Raw genomic sequence first — 23,081 nt, 5'->3', positions numbered from 1 at the left:
AAACCCACCGCGCCGCCCAATCGGAGGAACAGAAAAAGCGGAGCGCGAGCCCTTGTGACGTCAATTCCTGAATCCACCCCGCTCAAACCCCTTTCTCGTTCGCGAGGGAGGGAAAAGGACAACGAGGGGAGAACGCGCGCGCGCTCCTTGGTGTGCGACGTCACCGGCCTTCATTTCCCTCCACCAACCCCACGCGTCCTCCGCTGCCGGGGTTGCGGAACCAATTGACGGAGACGCCGAAAAGCCCCGCCTTCTCCTCGCGGTGACCTCACAACTCTTTCTCTGTACCGTCTCTCCCGCCACTCTAGGGACGGCATCCAATCCAGGGCGGGGATGGCGGCGGGACGGCCCCTCGGCCCTCCGTGACGTCGTGGCCCCGCCCCGCCGCCCGGCTGCCCCCTGAGGCGCTTGGCAGCGGGCAGCGAAACAGTCCGCCGGTCCCAGTCAGCCTGCCTGCCTCGCAGCGAAGCCCCTTTTCCGCGTCCCTCGTTCCCCATTCAGCGGCTGGTGTTGGCGCTCGCCGGCTCGTCGTGCTTCTCTGTCCTCAGCCACCGAGCAACATGGAAAGTGCGGCGGTGGGAGCCGAGTTCAACATTCTCCTGGCGACCGACTCCTACAAGGTTGGGGGGCGAAGCGGGAGGCAGAGAGAAGGGTCTGGGGCGGGAGGGGCTCACATTTGGCCCCCTGCGCCTCCTGCCCCTCACAGCCTTCGGGAGGGAGGATGGCTGGGCTCTGAACAATCGCACTGCACCCCCCCTTCCTGCGTTTTGCTTCTCCCCTTCTCCCCCCCCCACCGCCAACTGCTATTTCCCCCTCCCTTCCCCCCAACCCTCCTTCCATGCTCCTTTCTGTTTCGTATTCCTGCCTCGCACCCCGCCCTCGCCAGCCCAGGCACCGGGCCAGGACGTGGCTGGTGCTGCATGCATGGCGATGGGTGCCCTGAGCTACGTGTGTGACGGCTCGCAGGCCATGCCCACATGCAAGAGGCTTGCTAAAAAAAAGAGGGGTGGCGGCGGTGTTGTCGTTTTGGGGAGGTGTGTGTGTGTAGGGTGTGGGAAAGCCACCCAGCTTGGCCTTTGCCCTTCTCTCCTGCGCGCGCTCTTTCATCGGGCTCTGCCTGGTTTATGCAATGGAAAGCGCAGGCTGAAGCTTGCGGTCCTTTGTACACTTGCTTGGTAGCAAGCCCCGTTGAAATCGGTGGGGGCTCGCCTGCAAGGAAAAGTGCACTGTAACGGGGCTGTTTTTTCCCCCCAGGGCAGAAATGCCTGTTTTGATGGCTTGGTCTGGCCATTTGAGTCCGTGGTGTGTGTCTGATCTCTTCCCACCGACACACCCCATTGAATGTGTTAAGTGGTATATAATTTTAATGGAGAAGGGGAGGGAGCGACAGTGAATCTCTCTGCTTCTTTTGGAGTGCAACATCTCTCCCTCTCATATGGCGCAAAAATGGAGCTTGGAGATTTATCATCCACACATGGTGACATAGGTGGGCAGGAGACAGTGGCTTTACTCCTTCTGCCCCTCTCCCTTTATGCTTTGTACTGAGAAGTTTCTAGTAATAGGCAAGTGCAGAGAGAAAAAATGGGGCAGATAGAAAGTGACACCTGTGGCATGGAGGAGATGGCTCCCCACTGTAACTTGGCTCTTTCATCTCACTTCCAAATTCTTGCAGGGGAAATGCAATGATAGTGAAACACCTGCCTCCTTCACTTACTAGACTTGTGGGAAGTGCTAATTTTAGTTATCTGGTGGCAGGAAAGGGAGTGTTTCTGAGGAAAGGTAATATTTGCAGGCAAACTGACTTAACAGATAGAGTACCAGGTTTCTGTGTAGCAAAGAACCTGCTCAAAGTAAGCATGCTGTTTGCTTTTTAATCAAGATAATAGATTCTAGCTACTCATCTGTACAGAACTTTACAGGTCTTAAAGTGTCACTTATACTATTGGTATTTCCTATACTTCTGGTATTTCCTAACTGTTACATGTGTAGTTTAACTCACACAACAACGGAAAAGATAATGAAGTTAAGCTCTTCAGGCAAGGTTTTAAATCACAGGGTTTTCATTTGGACTTACTACTGGTTTAGCTATCTTTCTGCATACGTATAATTGTTTCTTAGCAATACCTGCCTTGGGTGCATAAATGGTTGGATTATATGTACAGTAGTGATAGTACTATCCAAAGTCTAATTCTGTTACACGTTTGTCAGTCTTTAAAAACTTGGAACTGTATATGGTGGTAGATCAAGCGTTGTGAAACCGAAACCATTAGACCAGTCATACAGTTGTTGGAGTTACTGATGATAAAAGCATTAAAATAGCCACACTGATTTCAGGGGAAAGTTCTGCTTGCGGGAAACTCTGATCAATTTATGGAATTAAAATAAATGATGAATATATTGGAAATAATTGGCTAAAAATTATAATTTCAAATGATGTAGTTGATTCAGATTTGCTGTAGTGATTTACCTGCTGCAGGCAGATATCAGTGTAATCCTTTACGTGTCCACTCAGAACTAAACCACATTGAGTTAACGTGCAACCTCATAGGTCAGTGAGTATAGGATTGCAGCCTTAATTGCTGGCTTGTGCCCTGCTAGAAACAATGACTAGCTTTTACGGGAATAGCAGTGAAAGAGATCCTTCTGTTATGTGTAAGAAGTCTCATAATCTTTGCCCAAGAGACTTTGTCATTTAACAGTAAATGAAAGCAATTCAGAGAGCCTTAAAGGTAAAGGGACCCCTGACCATTAGGTCCAGTAGTGACTGACTCTGGGGTTGCGGCACTCTTCTATAATATCAAATAGCAAAGGTTGTTTAAATAGTGCTTTCAAGCGTTCAAAGCACTTCATCTGTATTTAGCTGTAATCCTTACCAACAACCCTATAAGGCAAGTCAGTATTGCTAGGCCCCCATATTGCAGCTGGACGCAAAAGAGAGAGACAACTAGATGCCTGTGGACATCTAGTGAATTCAGAGTGAAGACTAGATTTAAATGGAGAACTTTCTCATTTCAGTTAGTCTTGTTTACTTACAGTACCCCTGTAATCCCTGCATTACTGCTAAGAGTCTAGTAGCCTGTTTCCATACTGACCATGAAGGAAGGAGAGCCTTTCACCAGTAACCAGCATACAGTAGAAACACAGACTGCTAGAATCTTAGACTGCTAGAATCTTAGCACGCCAGTAAAAAAAGTGCCCACTCCCAAGTGAATTGCTGAAGGAGTGGTGGAGAGATCCATCCAACCTCCACCAGCCTGATTACTTGCCTGCATGGAATTCTTGGTTGCTGGTGGCTATTGGAGAACTATTGCTGAAGGTTTTTCCACTTGCTGTGTATTGCATTGATGTACTCGTCCAACATTGTCCAATATCATGTCCAACATTTGCTTCTGAAGGAAGTGTGCTAGTAACCTGACTGTATGCTTATTACTGAGGAATATTTAACCTCACAATTGATCTGGTTTTATTTATAGCAGACTTAATTGCAGTTCAGACAGATTTGTGAGCCTCTACTATGGAGAGGAGGGAGGTAGTTATGAATCAAGGATGGAAGGGAAGGGAAGCAGTACCATCACATTCTCACTCTCTCTCTGTGTGTGTGTGTGTGTGTGTGTGTGTGTGTGTGTGTGTGTGCGCGCGCAGATGCTTAGGGAATTTTGAATTCTGATCTGAGATGACCTGATCTGCACCCACACAACTGACTGGAACTTAGCTATCCACCAGCATTTGCACTTTCTGAATGTTTCTGTCAAAGTTTTTAGCACACAAAAATGCTCATTTTAATAGAAAATGGGTTTAGAAATCTATTTGAAGAGAACACATTTAAAACATGTGTATTTAAATAGCTATTTAACATGAATTTTCATGCAGATTTGTCTAAATGTAGAATGTGGAAATGGTGTGGGCTTATGAATGAAGAAATGTGAAAATGGCATAGACTAGACATGCAAATTAAAGAATTTCTATGCATACCCACTAGTGAAGATTAATCACCAAAGACATTTCATTTTTACAGACCTTTGGGTGGAGGCTAAGAAACTTGTAGAGTGTATGTGTACTGATCATTTTTTAAAATGTGCCCCAAACAGCTGGCTGAAAGGCAAAATAGAGGCAATTGGCATTTTAACCTGGGGACATATACCAGTATATAGGGACAATTAAAAATTATGCCGGTGGGTCATAAACAAAAAAACAAGACTGGCCCAGTGTCACCCAGTGCACTTCATGGCCAAGTGGGAATTTGAATCCTGGTCTTCCAGGTTCTAGTCCTACATTCTAATCACTATACCACACTGGCAGTCTTTTAAATTCTTGCAGAAAACTTAAGCAAACATGTTAAGTTCATCACTGAAAGTCAAGCAAGGATGTTGGTTGAACTCCTTTAGAGATTGCCACAAAACCAGACCTGCCACTGTGAAGGCCCTGCTCCTTACTCCTGCCAGTCCTCAGAGCAGGACTTCCATTTTAATGGGTGGGAAGACTAACTGTGAGTTAAAACACTTGCATTGTGCCAGAAAACTAACAGGTTGCCCTTGTGGTTAACACAAAGCAGGCGTTATATTCACGATGCCTTTCCCCAATTTAACAGAGAAGCTGCCATGTTCTGCACTAGCTGGACCCTTCAAATACTTTTGAAGGGAAGCCTCATAAGTGTTGGGTGGATAAGAACACGAAGTTTGGCGCTGTGTTACCTTGGAAGAGCATTTGTGAGACATCTTGCTCATCTGATTAGATTGCTTTTCCTTTTAATATGGAGACTTTGCTGATGGAAGAAAGTGATTGTGGTTCAGAGGAAATATAAGACACTAAACTAAACACATTACCTGATTACAGATGACCTTAATTTCCCAGTATTTATAAAATTTTGTAGTTTTGGTTAAACAAACTCAATGGCATTAGCAGCACATATATTATTTATTTGAAGCATGTTTACTCCAATCTTTTGCTAAGAAGGGTTCCAGAGTAGGAAGGAAGATAGTACCGTGTTTCTCCGAAAATAAGACACTGTCTTATATTTATTTTTCCTCCAAAACAAAACACTATGGCTTATTTTTAGGGGATGTCTTATTTTCCCCCCTCCTCCTGCCACGACCGGCATTGCTGCTGTGCCTATCACTATGTCTTATTTTTGGGGTATGGCTTATATTCCTTGAATGCTTAAAAATCCTGCTACGGCTTATTTTATGGCTATGCTTATTTTAGGAGAAACCGGGTATCTGCCTTCAAAATTGCAGTCTAAAATATGTGACATACAGTACAAGAAAAAGCAGGTGGGGAGGGAAGAGAGAAAAAGTAAGCTCACGAAAAAGTTCTTAAAGTTACAGTTCTTAAAACAACCAGCTAGGATGGATGGAAACAATTCATATAGCCTTGTTACCTTTTGTGGCATGCCCTAAGCAGTGGAATTGTCTGTGACTGTCACCTTAATTGTATAGTTCGTGTTATACGCTGAAAAGACATTTCATTGCCCCTGATCTTTGAAATATACTGTATATATATTTGAAATATATGTATTTTAGTACCCACCGCATTCTTGGTTATAACCTGTTTTAACCATTTGTAGTATTGCATAATGATCAGTGCCATGAACTTATTAATATAAGCTGCATACTTCAATTCACATTCAAGGAAACTCCCTTGATATGAAGCTAATTTTACTAGGCATCCAGGCTTTAATTTGCTGAGTTCCTGTCTGCTTTGGCACTAAAAACACTCTTCTAGATTCTGCAACTGGAATGCTGTCTAGTTCAGAGAACAATGTGCAGGTGTACATAGTTCTGCCTCAAAAAGTGTTTAATCAGAGGTTTTTGCAGAGTTTTGGAAAGCTTTAAAAAATATTCATATGTTTCTAGTCCTGATATGTTCCAGATCACTTTACATAGTTCAAGTAAAATAAAAAAATTCCTTCAGTAGCACCTTAAAGACCAACTAAGTTTATATTTTGGTATGAGCTTTCGTGTGCATGCACACTTCAGATACGCATGCACACGAAAGCTCATACCAAAATATAAACTTAGTTGGTCTTTAAGGTGCTACTGAAGGAATTTTTTTACAGCTTTAGTTTGCAGGTAAGGGAAAAATAAAATGCTTTTGTCTGGAAAATGTCAGAAGTACATACAGTGGTACCCCGGGTTACGAACGTGATCCGTTCCGGGTCGCAGTTTGTAACCCGAAAGGTTCGTAACCCGAAAAGACGCACGGCGCTTCTACGCACGCACGCGCAGCGAAAATACTTCCGGGTTTGCGAAGTTCGTAACCCGGGTTGTTCGTAACCCGAGGTGTTCGCAACCCGAGGTACGACTGTATTTTAAAGTAAGCTGGGAAATCTTTCTCAGAAGAGGTGCCATCAAAATGATGTTCTGTGTGTAAAATTATCCCATTTTAATGTCTTGCTATAGATTTGTTTTAGTTTCAATAGAACGAAACCAGAGTCATTTATTGAAAACTGTGTTGAGCAAAGTATCAATCAAAGCTCTTGTTTTTTCTTAAGCTTCCTGTAATTTTATAATCACTTATAGCATTGTTGCAATTGAGGGGGGAAATATTCTGTACCATGTCATTCATTACCTGTGGTGTCAATAATGTGGACAATAAAATTTGGTTAATTTTTCTTCCCCTGACTATATGGAGTTCTTATGTGTGGCTGTACAATTAAAAAGGAGCTTGTTTATAGACAAGACAAAGCACTTTATAATTGCTGTGCAAGTAAAAAACACGCAACTGCACATGGTGGTGGTGGGTGTTAAGATCATACTGATGTTTCACCAGAATAACTGGTTGCAAGCAACACTTGTTACATTCGGTTTGTGCTTGTAGGAAAACGTCTAATAAGGACAGCAAGAATCCTGCAGATCACTGACACTATAGCTGCACCTCTAAAGTTGGGCTCCTATACTAGATTTGGCACTGGAGCCCCTAAGCAAAAATTAACCAAACATGTTGCTTTTCACATTTGTTCAGAATTCTGGTCAGTTTCAATTCTCAGTTATGGAAAAGTTGTTAGATAAGCTAGGTAGAAAAGGAACAACATAGGTAATGTAGTAATGGACATGTTTGCTTGGTCAGCTGAAAACTGGACAGACAAAGGGATGTCTGGTTGAAAATAGTCTGTTCAACATGCTACAAGAGAAGCAGAGTGCTAAACTGCTCCTTGTTTTCCAAATCCAGGAAAAGGTGAACTGCTTCAAGCTTGCCAGGCTGAGTTGGAGGTTGAAGGGTGAAAGTGATCCGCACTACAATGTGTATGGCACTCTCAAAGCCGCCCAGAGTGGCTGGGGAAACCCAGCCGGATGGGCGGGGTACAAATAATAAATTATCATTATTGTTTTTATTTATTCATTATTTGGATAACCATTTTGTATGTGGTGAAATGTTTTCTTACCCAAGTTTTTCTCATTTTAGGTGACACATTATAAACAATATCCACCCAATACAAGCAAAGTTTATTCCTACTTCGAATGTCGTGAAAAGAAGACGGAGAACTCTAAATTCAGGAAGGTGAAATATGAGGAAACGGTTTTTTACGGGTTGCAATACATTCTTCATAAATACTTAAAAGGTATTTCATGTTGGAATTTTAAATATCATATTCCTCCGTTCTTTAACTTCCCAACTTTTTTGTGGACCCTTTAAGCAGGAGCAGCTATAAAGATGTCTTCATTCGTGATAAAATAATTTACAAAGGGCAATATTGTTTGATACTCTTGTAACTTCGGAATTAATTGCATTCATACACTGCAAAGAGTTGCCTTGCAGTGAAAGAGAAAATGGTCTTCCTTGCTTTGTAGTAATATCTATTTATACCAAGTTACACTTATTTCTAATGGTTGACTTAATTTAAGACTTAAGTCAGGGGTGGGCAACTGGATGTGGTCACTGGATCATATTGTCGTTTCCCACACCCCTCATGGGCCAGGAAGAATTTTCTGAGAGTAAGAGCTGTTAGACTGTGGAACCCTCTCTCTCAGAAGGCGGCGGACTCTGTTTCTTTGCAGGTTTTTAAAGCAGAGGTTAGATGGCCACATGTCATGGATACTTTAGTTGAGATTCCTACATAGCTGGCTCCTTCATGGATCACTGCCTTGTCATGGTGAAGGGGCCTGAATAACTCAGAGAAGCTAGGAGCTATGCCATGCAGGGCCACCCAAGACGGACAGGTCATAGTGGAGAGTTTTGACTAAACGTGATCCACCTGGAGCAGGAACCGGCAAGCCACTCCAGTATCCCTGCCAAGAAAACTTCATGGACAAAGACAATCACAATTTTTGCATAGTTTAGCTAGTTTGTTTCCCCTCAGGACTTCCATAAAACAATAAATGGCAATGCCCAACCAACTTTTAGAACATATTCTTATGATTCAGTATTTTTTTTGTAATTGTTATACATCTTTTAAAATTCTTTGTCATAGGCAGAGTGGTAACCAAAGAGAAAATCCAGGAAGCCAAAGAGGTATACAAGGAACACTTTCAGGATGATGTCTTCAACGAACCTGGGTGGAACTACATCCTTGAGGTAAAATAATAATAACGAACACTTCAAATGTGAACACACAAACACACTAAACTGCCTAAGATATCTGGTATTAACTACAGTAAGTGGTTGTAGCTGACAGATTCTTAGCTTCTTCAGTTTGATAGGAATAGCATAGCTACTCTATTGCTATTGGTTTTTGTGGGTTTTGGTTTTTAAATAGTAAGTTAAATCCATAGCTGCCAAGTTTTCCCTTTTCTCGCGAGGAAGCCTATTCAGCATAAGGGAAAATCCCTGTAAAAAAGGGATAACTTGGCAGCTATGGTTAAATCAATTATAAGCATTGTAACTGAAAGAAGAAAAACCGTTGTTTTTTTAATCAAATTTGAAACTTGTGTAGCTTTGTACTTTGATTAACCCCCATTTAAAGGAATATACTGTCAAATAAAAACACTCATGGATACAAAATCTATTTTTTCACTCAATGAAAAAGTCTTCAACCCCCCTTTCCAAATAATTCTTGTATCTGTTTATAAAACAGAAGTACGAAGGTTGTCTTCCCATAGAAGTAAAGGCTGTTCCTGAGGGCAGTGTCGTTCCCAGGGGGAATGTGCTCTTCACTGTTGAAAACACCGATCCAGACTGTTACTGGCTCACAAACTGGATTGAGGTAATTAATGAACAATTATCTCTGTGACTGATAACTTTCTAGCTACTTTGCTTTAAAGGCATCATTCTGCCTTTGGATAGGAGGGAACACATAATTAAATACAAGTTGTGCTTATTGTACTGTTTACCATGTGCTTTTAGACTACACTCAAAAGGCATTGGCTTATTCCTTTGCATGGGTCTCTTTTTCCCAGATGTATGTAAGGCGGCTTGTATTTCTTACTGATTGGCCCATAAGCTGCTTAATCAAGTTTGCTAGGGTTATGAGTTTTAAGATTGAAGCCATGTGTTTGGTATAAAGTGGTGCCAAGGCATCTTTTTATGCAGAAGAGAGCCTGTGCTGTGGACAGGCCTCTTGTCAAGCTGTGTGCATGGTTCCACCTCTCCCTTCTGAGTGTCACTATTTCCCCCATCTCTTTATGCTAAAGCACACTTATGCCAAAACTATATCAAGCACATCTGTAAAAGCTGGTTGGTGAAGAAAATCAGGTTTGGAAGGCCTGTCTAAATAATATTTTTCAGGAGATGTCTGAAAGCAAACAGGGATGACTCCTGCTGAACTTCTATTGGCAAGGAGTTTCACATTTTCACAGGGCAGGAGCTGCCACGCTAAAGGCCCAGTTCCTTATAAAGGCCAGATGAACCTCAGGGTCATGGGGAGCACCAAAAATGCCCCGCCAGAAGACCTCAGCATTTGAAGTGGAGCAGTAAGGAGTCAGGCAGTACTTTGGACCCAGTGGAGTAGCATGTTGCCAGTAGCTGCAACTTCCAGAGCAGATACAGGGGTGAGCCCCCCCACATAAAGCGCATTGTAGAAATAGAGCCTTGAGTTTTCCATGACTTGCCAGGCTCCTATCACAACCACCATCTTTTGCCATCCTTTCCCCGTCCCAAACTAAGTGAAATTAAGCACAGTCGTGCTTATTTCTCCACAGATGAAATATTTGTTGTGGGATGATGGAGGTAAAAGGTAAAGATACCCCTGATCGTTAGGTCCAGCCGTGGACGACTCGGGGGTTGCGGCGCTCATCTCGCTCTATAGGCCGAGGGAGCCGGTGTTTGTCCAGCATGACTAAGCCGCTTCTGGTGAACCAGAGAAGTGCACAGAAACGCCGTTTACCTTCCTGCCGGAGTGGTACCTATATATCTACTTGCACTTTGATGTGCTTTTAAACTGCTAGGTGGGCAGGAGATGGGACCGAGCAACGGGAGCTCACCCTGTCACAGGGATTCGAACCACCGACCTTCTGATCAGCAAGCCCTAGGCTCAGTGGTTTAGACCACAGGGCCACCCGCATCCCTATGATGAGAGGTAGATTTCTGTAATTACTTCTTAAATGTCTGTGAATGGGTTTGAAAACCTTTAATACTTAAAGAGAGTTTCCAAACTTTGAAAGCGACCAAGAGAAACCTGAATTACGATACCTGTTTGCATATATGAAAACTACCTGCCATATCTAATTTGATTCTATATTGTAGATTCCATTTAGTGGAAAGGTTCATTTTCCCTATTGTATCTAGGAGTGGGTATCTTCACACTTATACATGAAACATTTTTCCTCTTAATAGACTATTCTTGTTCAGTCATGGTATCCCATCACAGTGGCCACAAACTCAAGAGAACAAAAGAAAATCTTAGCAAAATATCTGCTAGAAACCTCAGGCAGTTTAGAAGGTCTGGAGTACAAACTACATGATTTCGGTTACAGAGGAGTCTCTTCGCAAGAGGTAATGCTATTTTTAAAAATGTATTGAAATTGTTATATATATATATATATATATATATATATATATATATATATAATTGGAATCCATAAAATGTGAACACTATACTGTGTTTTTCTTCTTGCAGCTTTAAATTCTTCAGTAAAAGACAATAAGCGTGGCACTTCATATCTTATTTATATTGTCCTGCACATATTAAGATCAAATGAAGAAAGTACTTATTAATGTGGAGTTACTCTGCTCTAAAATTGAATCTTCTAGTGATTGCCATTTTGGTTTTGCATGCCTGTAATTCATAATTGTGTCTTATTCTCAGACTGCAGGAATAGGAGCCTCTGCACATTTAGTGAACTTTAAAGGAACTGACACAGTAGCAGGAATTGGTTTAATTAAGAAGTACTATGGAACGAAAGACCCTGTGCCAGGCTATTCAATACCAGCTGCAGAACACAGGTATCTGTATTTCTTTGATGCATTGTATGTGGAAATCAAGTGTAGATTAGCTGAAGGTCTGGTCCTACGGCATCTTTGAGGACTACGTTTCCTGTTGTTGTTTTTTAAGAAAAGGAAGCGTACACCTTGAAATTCAAACTATTAAACAGTTCATTAACAAGTCTGATAATTACAGACAAGCAATTACAGCTGTTGGTTGCTGTTGATTCTACTTGTTTTATATGTACAAATGTAGTAGCATTCAATTTTCTTTTTGACTCTGATTTTACATTATTTAATTAGTCAGTAAAGTCTTGCCTGAATAGTTAGTTATCAGGTCCCATGTGAGGAAGATAGATTCAGCAACATTAATATGTAACGTTTTTACAGCTTGTTCTTGCCATATTTTTTGTGATCTGAGCAATAACTAAGAATAATTATTTAATGTCTCATAATTGGCAAGTTTGATATTTAGCTAATTAGAAACTGAGTACCTCTTTTGTCAGCATGTTGAATTTTTCCATCGCTGTCAAATGCTTCCACTACAATATAAAAAGCTTGGGGTTTTGGTGTGTTCCAGAGCAGAAGGTGTGAGTCTGCATATGTATAGCACAGCAAAATGAGTTAGTGCTGGTTAACCCATTAATAACCAGGTTTCATAGGTCAGTATGAACAGATTGAATAACTTGTATGCAACTTTCAAAGAAAAGTAGCGCTGGAAAAAACCCGGGTGCCTAAATATTTGATACTTGCACTTAGGTTTCTATCCATATTCAATCTTTCCTTTTGGTGGTCTTGCCAAGCTGCTACATTTAGGTGATCATAAAAACAACACAGCAAGGATTGTTCAATGTGTATGGGTGAAATGCAGCATGGGGAATAATGTACCATAAAGTTGATAACTCACTATGATCAGGTACATAACTTGTCCTAAAAATCATGCTCAGGTGAGCTGCTGAAGTCAGTGGTAAATTCCAGTGCCTTTCTACTACACACAGTCCTTATTACCTTTCTGCAAGAATAGTTTGATTTTTATGCTCTTTCTTACTTATGCTGTATTTAGAATGTTAATGATTTGGGCACTTTCCTTGCTACTCAACTGTCTAAGAGATACTTGGTAGACCTTAGAACTGTTTTTGTATAAGATGGTTCTTTAGTATACATAAGATCTCATTTCCTGAGAAATCTGATTACACACTTGGAATTAAGTGCAGATTTAATGTCCCAGCAATTAGTCATACCTCGGCTCCTGAACGTTCCAGCTCCTGAACGATTGAAAACCGGAAGTGAGTGTTCCAGTTTTTGAACTTTTGGTAGGGAAGCCAAATGTCTGACACAGCTTCCGCTAATGTTTCCGGTGCGCCTGCACAATCAGAAGCCATGCCTTGGTTTCCAAGCATTTCAGAAGTCGAACGGACTTACAGAACAGATTCTGTTCGACTTCCGGGGTATGACTGTACTCTGACATTCTGCTGGGACCCCATGTTTGCTTGTGTGCATGCAGTTGATCAGGGTGAGCATTATTACTGCTATCTTGATACCTGCCCTCCAAACCTGGGAGTAACCAAGAACTTCTAAGAGGCAGTTAAGATATTGGGCGTAATTGGGCAGCAACAATTGTTCCACATGAATGAAAGCAGAACATTAATAAACTTTGTAATGCTCCAGAAAGCATCACTGATTGAAACCTGTACTGTCAGTTGGTTAAAAAGTAGTGTGAAGATAAGGAATGGTTGCATTTGTATTAGCATAGATTAGAATTGTCTGTTGCATGCAAAAAGGAAAACATAACGTGGCAACTAAATATCAAATGAGTAAATCTCTTCTGTTCTTCCAGTACTATAACAGCTTGGGGGAAAGACCACGAAAAAGATGCTTTTGAACACATTGTGACACAATTTTCTTCAGTGCCTGTATCTGTGGTCAGTGACAGTTACGACATTTACAATGCTTGCGAAAAGATATGGGGTGAAGATTTAAGACATTTAATTGAATCAAGAAGTGCAGAAGCACCACTGATTATCAGGCCAGATTCAGGAAATCCTCTTGACACTGTGCTAAAGGTAATTATTTTTTAAAAAATCTTCAGTTTTTAAAATTACTTAATGAAGTTATTTGGGAAAGACCTTTTAGTCCAATGCCATTTCTACTATGATACGAAATTGTATAATTGACAAAATGGTTTATCTAAAATTACTTCGAAATATCTATGTGGACTTCACTAGCTACCGGTATGCATACAGATAATTTTTGTTGTATCTGTTCAGTTTATGTACATATCTAAAAATATTTATGTGCTATGCTGACATTTATTAAACTGGTGTCTGGCATATATTAAGTTTCTATAGAAAGACCTAAACATCTCATATAGTTAACCTGAAATTCATAGAGTGACCTGGTTCACACATTATGGTAAGCAAAATTATGCTCTGGACCATGCATACTATGTTGGCTTCCAGAGAGAAGCTGGCAACCCCTTTGTTCAGGCATAGGCAAACTCGGCCCTCCAGATGTTTTGGGACTGCAACTCCCATCATTCCTAGCTAACAGGGTCAGGGATGATGGGAGTTGTAGTCCCAAAACATCTGGAGGGCCAAGTTTGCCTATGCCTGCCTTTGTTCCTTCCAGTCCTTTTAGCACAGTGTAGCGGTCAAGTCAAGATTAGGCTTAGTGTATCTTCTGAACCTGGGACCGTGGTTAAGGGTTTTTCTTCCTTAACCACAGTCTATAATGATAGCTCAAGCCTTTTCTGTGCTAAAAGGACTAAAAAGAAAAGGACTCTGGAGGAGCGCAGTGAGTGCAAGCATATTTGCATGGTCCCAATAAGTCATATAGATCATGACATAGGAATGAGGCAACCAATGCAAGACACTTCAGGCCATGCAAGGGAGCCAGGGACCTAATGGCATGTGGTTTTGCACTTGGCTGTGCAAAAAGTGGATTTCACAAGCCCTTATGGTTACTAAGAGCCCGTAAAGATGATACTGGTGTGTCATGCAGTGAACAGAGGACCTCACTGCCCTGGCCATATTTGAACGTATTTCATATAGACATCAGTTTTGTGTGGATAACTATTTGAACATGTTATAATCCTATATAATAATGTCCAAGTTGTCCCTGCGTCCAAGCTGTCCCGTGTGTCCCTGGGTCACTGCGCATGTCCCCCAGGGACACAGGGATTGGACAGCAGAGACAACCAGGGACACAGGGATTGGATGTGCGCGCTCTCCCCACCCCCCCACCCCTCTGCCAACCGCTGCTCCCGGCCGGACAAGCACCTCACTGCAGTTGCGCTAAAGCGTGAGGAGAAGGCTGCTTTCCCCCCCTCCTACGCTCCCCGCCCACCGGCGACTAGCAGCAAGTCCCTCCACCCCTCTGCCTACCATTTCGTTGGCGGAACTGCCTCCGTCAAGGGACGGTGCCCCCACCCACCCACTCAGCTAGCCCAGCCGCCCAACACCATGCGCTCCTCGGGACGCAGATCGCTGTGCCTCTGACAAAGCCGTCTTGAAGGCAGGGAGGATCGCCGTGGATGTAGTCGGGATGGTGCCGCCGCCCGCCGGGTTCACAATGGGGCAAAAGCGGGTGACTGCTCCTGGGAAAGTCAGCGTCTCAGGGTGTGAAGGAGGGAGGGAGGCTCATCCCCCCAAGACAAAACAAACTTCGCCGTCGTACTGGAGGTGGGGGGAGACACCTTTCTCCCATGAGCGCGGCTCGCCTCAAGTGCAGAAAAGATACCCGCTCCGTTGCCACCGTCCCAGAAAGCCCCTGTTTGCCTTTGTAATTGTTATCGCCACTCATTATGGTAGTACCTTACAGTATTTGACTCAAGCCTCACGCACTGACGAGGTTTGGAAGCCCCGCCTAGGAGCAGGCAGGACCCTGCCCGCTTCTCCCCTGCCCTCTGCCCCGCCCAACCCTCTCTTGATTTCAACCTCCCAACCAGCACCCGCGCACGCACGCTCCCGTGTCCTGCTTCGAGATTTCAAGTAAGGATTCAGTGAGATGGGTTACGGAGCAGCGTGCGCGCCTGCGCGGAAAGCGCCGATTCCCTCCGCTCTCACTCTTCCCCCAACCTCCCAACCAGCAGCCGCGCACGCACGCTCTCACATATCCTCTAGCGCCCGTTTTCTAAACGGGCTGAACAACACTAGTAATATATATTGTATTAACTTGTGTTTTGATTTATTAGTGTATCCTTAATGATATGTATGTATTATATTTGTTTAATCCTTTTTTCTTCTCTTTGTTAGCTAGGCAATTAAAAAAAGAAATTCATAACCCCATTAAATCAAAATCCCATAAAACTAAACTGTTTGTAATACATATGTTTTGACTAGCAGGTTGCACCACTGAGTCTTTTCATTCTTACAGATAGCTGCTTGTAAATTGATTGTCCTAACTCTTCCTTTCCCAAACATCATAGATGGTAGCAGGATAGCATATTATTTATGTGAAGTAGTTCTAAGCTATCAATTTGTTCTTTTGCATAGGACACATCTCAGTTAGAATTACAACTATAGGTTGTAGCATGGGGGGGCGGCGGGGGCGTGACAGCACTGTTTCCAGGATAATAGTTTAGAATGGTGACTTCCAGACTAGTTTCTGAAACTTGGGGATTCCAGCTTTGGCTTTCAGAAATTTAAAACAACACTGTATAGTGGCTCTGCATTGCCAATAAAAGTTAATGATTTTGGTTTGCCAGCACAATGGAGTGCTTGATAAACAATGGCAAATGTTTCAGCTGCTGCTATCTACAAAAGCAAATACAAATATATCTGGTTTGTTTAAATTGGCACAGGTTCCAGTGGGGGAATACTGTACAATTTTAAAGCATTACTGAGACCTGAGGAAAGACCTGAGTGGGCACAAACAGTTTTGTAATTAAATAGAGCAGTAAGTCTCAAATTAAGGCTTCGGATGAGCTAGTGACTTTAGTAGGCAGCCATGCAGAAAGTAACAATAAGACTTGAAAACTTCTTACTGTAAGAAATGTTCAACCTACTTTCCAGTCAAGAAACATGAGGGGTCAAGGCATAAAGTAAAGGGACCCCTGACCATTAGGTCCAGTCGTGACCGACTCGGGGGTTGCGGCGCTCATCTTGCGTTATTGGCCGAGGGAGACGGCGTATAGCTTCCAGGTCATGTGGCCAGCATGACAAAGCCGCTTCTGGCGAACCAGAGCAGCACACGGAAACGCCGTTTACCTTCCCGCTGTAGCACTTTGACATGCTTTCAAACTGCTAGGTTGGCAGGAGCTGGGACCAAGCAACGGGAGCTCACCCCGTCGCAGGGATTCGAACCACCGACCTTCTGATCAGCAAGCTCTAGGCTCTGTGGTTTAACCCATAGCACCACCTGTGTCCCTTCCAGTTAAGGCTTAATCCTAAGCAAATAGGACTACCCTTTTTGGAAGCTTTCAACAGTTGTACCTTGGATCCTGAACGCCTTGGGAATTGAACGTTTTGGCTCTTGAACGCAGCAAACCCGGAAGTGAGTGGCTTATGCAGCTTCCGATTGGCTTCAGGAGCTTCCTGCAGCCAATCAGAAGCCACACTTTGGTTTCCGAATGTTTTTGAAGTCAAACGGACTTCCGGAACGGATTCTATTCGACTTGCAAGGTACGACTGTACTAAACATCCAACCTCGCAAACAGTTTACTTTTAAGAATATCACAGTATGGTCTCCCTATACCAGGCATCCCTAAACTTCGGCCCTCCAGATGTTTTGGACTACAATTCACATCTTCCCCGACCACTGGTTCTGCTAGCTAGGGATCATGGGAGTTGTAGGCCAAAACATCTGGAGGGCCGCAGTTTGGGGATGCCTGCCCTATACCAAGTCATTGCATTGGTCTATCTCGTTCAGTGTTCTCCACACACTGAATGGCAGTAGGTTTCTTGACAAGGAATATTCCTAGCCCTACCTAGAGATACCAGGGATTGAGCCTTGGGAGTTGTATGGCTCAATACAGTGGCTGAGTTCCTTCATGTTCACCTTCTTGAAGCATAAAATTTTGACTTAAGGCACACATATTTGTATGACTGAACTGGCTTATTCAATGGAGTAATGAACTTAATTGTTTAATTTGGCTTTCTGCAGGTTTTGGAAATTCTAGAAAGGAAGTTCCCTATTACAGAAAATGAAAAAGGCTATAAAGTGTTGCCCCCTTACTTAAGAATTATTCAAGGAGATGGTGTAGATATCAACACATTACAAGAGGTGCGCCTTTTTATTAATATGTAGATTGCTTCTCCAGTGTCTTCTCTGAAACAGCAATTAAATAAGATGTTCGGAGGCGGGAAATGATTAACAACTTTATTTTTGTTCATGTTTTTGTTCATATTCCCAAATGGGTCAGTGTGCCTGGCTGTTAACTAGATGGTTGTAGCCTGAGCCCACTCAGGATACCAGGGGGTTGGACTAGATGATCCTTAGGTCCCTTCCAACTCTACAATTTTATGATTTAATATTGTATGTCAAAGCTTAGTTTCATCTGGCCTCTAATGCGACGTCCAAAATACCCCTGTCCCGCCAAGGGATGCCCTTGAAAGCAGAAATCTGGCCTGCTGCTAACTGGTTGCATCTAGCCTTTGAAACTTGTCTTCAGACTGAAGGCTACCCAGTGCTGTGAAAGACACTACCTTGAAAGAAGATGTCTTGAAACAGCTGATCAGACAGCTGGGAGCTGCCTAATCTCAGGATAACACTCGATAGCAACCCACCCACAGCCTAAGGAGGGAAGCCACCGAAGATGCAGATTATCTGGTGCAGAAGAGCCTTTGGAAGGTGAGGAGAGAACACATCTGGTCAGGCAATTCTGCTGGATGTTTCTCTGGGGCTCTTCTAACAGTGGTACCCAGTATAGACAAGAAGATGAAATAGGGTGTGGGAAACTGGAGAGTGCGAAGAGTTATGAAGGTGTAAATAGAATAGGAGCTGATCTGTGCTTTCAGAAGCATTTCTTGGACCATTAAACCACAGAAATCAACTGCTCACTCAGTAGTGTGTTTCTGTGGTTCAATACACTAGTAACAGCTGTAGTGCATGAACATTGTTAGTTGTCACTTGGCATAAAAAAGCACCATCTAACCTTGAACTGAAATAACATGTGAGCAAACGTTAGCGGAAGGGAGGAAGTGAAGTCTGAGTGTTTGTCTTTCAGCTGGAAAAATAAATGGTGTTTTTATCCTCACATGTTGCTGTGAGGATCTTTGTGTTTAAAAGTCAGTATCTTTGTGTTTAAAAGATGCCTACCTACCAGTGCAGTTGTTTTCCCCAAAGATAATTAATTGCACTTTTATGCATATTATGGTACTTGTTGGCAGCAGTTTGCTGTAACTACATGAAATATTTTCAGAGGGTCTGCTAAGTATCATTGAGCCTTAGGCTTAAATAGTCTAAAGTTCCTCTTCCCATAATATACACTAGTCTGTAAAAGAACACCATGGTAAATGCTTAATAAAATGCTTATTTGTGCACCTCTTAATTTTATTTTATTGTTTTCTTATCAGATGGTGGAAGGAATGAAACAAAATAAATGGAGCATTGAAAATATTTCATTTGGGTCTGGTGGAGCTTTACTGCAGAAAATAACTAGGGATCTCTTGAATTGTTCCTTCAAATGCAGTTATGTGGTGACCAACGGCCTTGGGGTATGTTATTTAAATGTAGATTTTACATTAGAAAAAAAGCACCTTGATTTCATTCTTCAGTGTGAATGTGCTCATTTTGGAGGAAGGATGATCTTTTACTCATAGCATCTTTTTATTCCAAATTTTAGGTAAACGTGTTTAAAGATCCTGTAGCTGATCCCAACAAAAGGTCAAAGAAAGGCAGGTTGTCTTTACACAGGACTCCCGATGGAGACTTTGTAACACTAGAAGAAGGCAAGGGAGACCTTGAAGAATATGGGCAGGTATGTATGCCTTAAACCCTTGATGTAGGGTGATATCAAAAGTTAGTCATGCATAAACCCATCCATGGACTTAACTAATTTTTATAGCATGCTGAATAGAGTTGGTGTTCCTTAATTGTAGCATCAGGTGATTACTTGAACGTGTGAACCAATCAGCACCAGGAAGAACTTGAGTATTAACCAATGCCTATCCCAGGGCAATCATTTTCAATTGCAATAGTTCATGCTTTTGACAGAGCCATAAAGGGCTAAGGCATACATACTTAAATCATAATTGCCATGATACGTAAATTAATAAACTCAGAGTTAAAGCTGTGGCTTCGCTAAAGTTTTGAGTTTATGTGCTGCTGAAGCAAGCACATTTTGCCAGGTTTGAGGAGCCCAGTTTGAAATAGAATCTGTTAGACATTAATGTTCATTTAGTGGCTAATTGTCCATAAAATTGTCCACCCTCAGGGCCTAGGCACAGATAGCTGCTAAAAGAGGTTTTCTCCATTTATTTAAACAGATTTATATACTGCTTAACAGCAACACTCCAAGTGGTTTACATAAAATAATACAGAATGTTCATTAAAATACAAATAAAATCAACCAATTTTAAAAAGAAGGTAGAAAAGCAACAGTCTGAAATACAGATATAGATAATAACATCTATGTTCCCTGCCTGTCTCTAGAGCCTGGCTTATACGTGTCTGAGTTTGGAATGATGAGCTGTATTGCTCTTGAGCAGGCATCCCCAAACTTTGGCCCTCCAGATGTTTTGGACTACAATTCCCATCATCCCTGACCACTGGTCCTGTTAGCTAGGGATCATGGGAGTTGTAGGCCAAAACATCTGGAGGGCCACAGTTTGGGGATGCCTGCTCTTGAGTGAGGGTCTTCATCTGCCAAAGGAGACTCCTTGACATTGACAGGCCAAATATTATTTTATTATTGAAACTAAGAGAAAATTGTGTCTGTTTGCAGGATCTCCTTCATACAGTGTTTAGGAATGGAATAGTAACGAAGTCCTACTCGTTCGATGACGTAAGAAAAAACGCCCAGCTGGAGATTAGTGAACTGACAGTGGCATCTCACTAAAGTTTCATTCCATGTTTGTATCCGTGTAACAAAATTGTGTACTGCATAGCTAATGATTTCTTGTACAGATCTGTGTATTTCTGTTTGCCACATTATAGCCAAATTATTTGTTGGTTTATGGACATCACTGCCCTCTCTCTTCTTTTCCTTTAAAAAAAAATGGAATTGGGGAAACACTTGCAGTGTAAAATATGTGCTTCTAGGGGTCCTTTGGTATTCAATCTGGAATTGAGCTCCTCACTAATGAGACACAACTGAGACTTTTTATACATATAAATATATATATATATATATAGTAACCTACCACAAAACAGATCTGCATAAAAGTATCATTGCTTTATGTTTATATTTAACTTGTATTTTTGTACAAACAAGATTGTGTAAAATATATTTAAAAGTTACAATTATTATGTCTTTCCAACTTTTCATGATTTTTATGAGCACAGAATTTCAAGGAAATATTTTGGGGTGGGGGAATTCATTGCCTTTTTGTCCATTGATCAGCAAATAAAACATGGCCTTAAGTTTTGTTGTGACAACTGTACTATTTGGAAGTTTTAATCAGGATAGCTTCCTCAAAACCCACAGAGAAAGGGACTTTGCTGTTCATTGTAGCTACCAGTCAATTGACAGCAAAACCTCCTGTTCTTGCTGAGGTGCTGAGAGAATATATAAACACATAAACACTTGCTAGACAGTAGGAGATATAACTGGAATGCCAAATAAGGAAGGACTTCTTACTGCAACAAAGATTGCCACGTTCACCTCAATATTCCAAAAATATTGGAATCTGAAATCAGTGCAACTCATTTCCAAGTAAGCATGAATGAGATCTGGCAGCAGAATTTCTAAGGGATTTCCTTCCCCTACGGAACATATATTTATATCTAAAATATTGACAGGTATGGAAGTGATGTCTTAAAGTAACTACACTTCGGGGTTTATTTTTACATACTGGTATATTGTGACAAACTTCAAAGCAGAATACTGGTGTTAGTTGTGCACTTTTTTACTTTTTGTATTTTGGCCTTTGATTTTGCCTTTTTGTCAGACTGGATGTTGACTTGTATAGACGTCTTAACTATTTTTTTGTTGAACAACTTTAATAAAACATACTAGCAAACTCCTTTTACATTGGTAACCTCCCCTATAGGGGACACTATGCAGAGGTTAACTATTTTAAATACTAAAGGTGATGAAAGGTACTCTTTTCATGACTGCACTTGATTCACTTTCTACACATGCTTTGAATTTCTTACTAAAGAACAAGTCTGATGGTGAATGACTTGGCATGCTGTATCAAGTTCTCAGGTGTACAGCCATACTTCAGGCTGGTAGAAGACATGGATTTGTCAGCCTTTCTAGAGGAAGCAATATAATTTTGGTTTGTTAGCTCTGGTGAGGGATAAAATCTCGGATCGCTGTATAGGTGACACATAAGTGGGTTTAAACAATTATCTGGGAAACGGTTCAGAAGAGCTCTAACATAATGGAGAAAACAAAGATAATATACTTTTTAAAATGCTTGAAAAGCCATATTTTAATATTCCTGCTATGGAACATATTTAATTCCACAGTCTCGATCTATTTTGTGTTAGAAGGTTTTCTACGTTATTGCTATCAGAAATAGTGGTTTGGTTAGCACTCTGAACAGTGAGTTTCACTCCCAAGAAATGTCCTTACCCTGATAACTGAAGTAGCTTGTTTGGGGCTGAAAAAGTTCAAAAACTGACTATAAAGGTCAGCATGGTTAAGCTTCCACACACAATGTACCATAGAAAGAGCTGTATGATAAGTGGTACAAGAAACCTGGTAAGTCTCTCAACAGATATTTTTATACTTTAGGGCAATGCAGAGGTATTCTTCTATGCACCACGAGTTCCCTGGGTGTTTGATTTCTACTTATTTATGGGAGGGGCAGGTGTGTGGTTCCCCCCCCTCTTTGTAAAACACTAGGCTTCCTCACCTATCCTAGTTGGAAAATCCTGGGCTCTTACCATCAAGAATTTAGTGTTAAGACACCTGACACCTGACACGTGAAGTAGTTTGGTGCTGCATACAACTTTACAGAGCTTGAACCTTAGATATTCTAATTCTTCCATGCAAAAGCAAGCAGAGTGTTTGGGTTTGCTTTTATCAATTAGGATCCTATGGACTCGGATCTTTAGCTCCCATTTCATTGTAGCGCATTCCTTTTTTTAAAAAAATGGCAGTTGGGAAGCTTTGTGTTTAATTTATTTGTAACCTGTATTTAACATAAGAAATTATTTTTATGACTATTTTTTTCTCAGAGGAATGATTATGAAATTGATATGAAATCTTTTTATAGCAAAGAATCCACCTTGGAAGATTTGAGATGTATTTATTGTTTGCCAAAATTCAAAAAGTAAACAGAATTTTCTCTAGTTTTACATTCCTTCTTAACCTACTTAGCCGAGTAAGTATTCTTCACCTAAACCCTATGTTTTAGTCAAAATGTACTTTGCATTAAAGACAAATGTAATAACCATGGAAATAAAGTTTTAGTTCCAGTAGTAAAACATATAGCTATTTGATTTTATTTCAGACTTGTGCTTTTTGATTGTCAAAAATAAATTGCGGAGGAAAGGGTGATGCTGTAAGCCAGGGATAGCTAGCCACTGAATTCTGCTTGGCCACTTTATTTCCCAAGCCTGGCAATATATTTTAACATGCAACCTGAACCCATTGTGGAGAGTCAAGTTCTATAATCTAACTGGCACCACACTGCACTACATGGCTTCACAGGTATGGAGCACATTGGCTTGCA

At 41.6% G+C, this 23,081-nt stretch overlaps 1 protein-coding gene across 1 annotated transcript; it reads left to right on the top strand.

Moving 5' to 3' along the window:
• Positions 1-22,837, top strand: NAMPT (nicotinamide phosphoribosyltransferase). Its single transcript, XM_035127959.3, has 11 exons — positions 1-620; positions 7,402-7,558; positions 8,408-8,511; positions 9,011-9,139; positions 10,708-10,866; positions 11,180-11,316; positions 13,133-13,358; positions 17,398-17,517; positions 18,810-18,950; positions 19,079-19,213; positions 20,180-22,837. The coding sequence occupies exons 1-11, from the start codon at positions 561-563 to the stop codon at positions 20,291-20,293; spliced, it is 1,482 nt and encodes a 493-aa protein (XP_034983850.1). The 5' UTR covers positions 1-560; the 3' UTR covers positions 20,294-22,837.
• The last annotated feature ends 244 nt before the right edge of the window (positions 22,838-23,081 follow it).

Source organism: Zootoca vivipara, chromosome 9 (assembly GCF_965207765.1).
Source record: "Zootoca vivipara chromosome 9, rZooViv2.hap1.1, whole genome shotgun sequence".
Taxonomy (NCBI): domain Eukaryota; kingdom Metazoa; phylum Chordata; class Lepidosauria; order Squamata; family Lacertidae; genus Zootoca; species Zootoca vivipara.
The sequence above is the reverse complement of the archived record's forward strand: the minus strand, read 5'-3'. Positions and strand labels throughout refer to the sequence as shown.

What these genes read in the sequence shown, in the direction of transcription:
- NAMPT (XM_035127959.3), top strand. Translation starts at nt 561, where the DNA reads ATGGAAAGTGCGGCGGTGGGAGCCGAGTTCAACATTCTCCTGGCGACC. An exon ending in GGCTCACAAACTGGATTGAG is followed by an intron (nt 9,140 to 10,707) that starts GTAATTAATGAA and finishes TCCTCTTAATAG; the next exon opens with ACTATTCTTGTTCAGTCATG. An exon ending in TGGTGACCAACGGCCTTGGG is followed by an intron (nt 18,951 to 19,078) that starts GTATGTTATTTA and finishes TCCAAATTTTAG; the next exon opens with GTAAACGTGTTTAAAGATCC.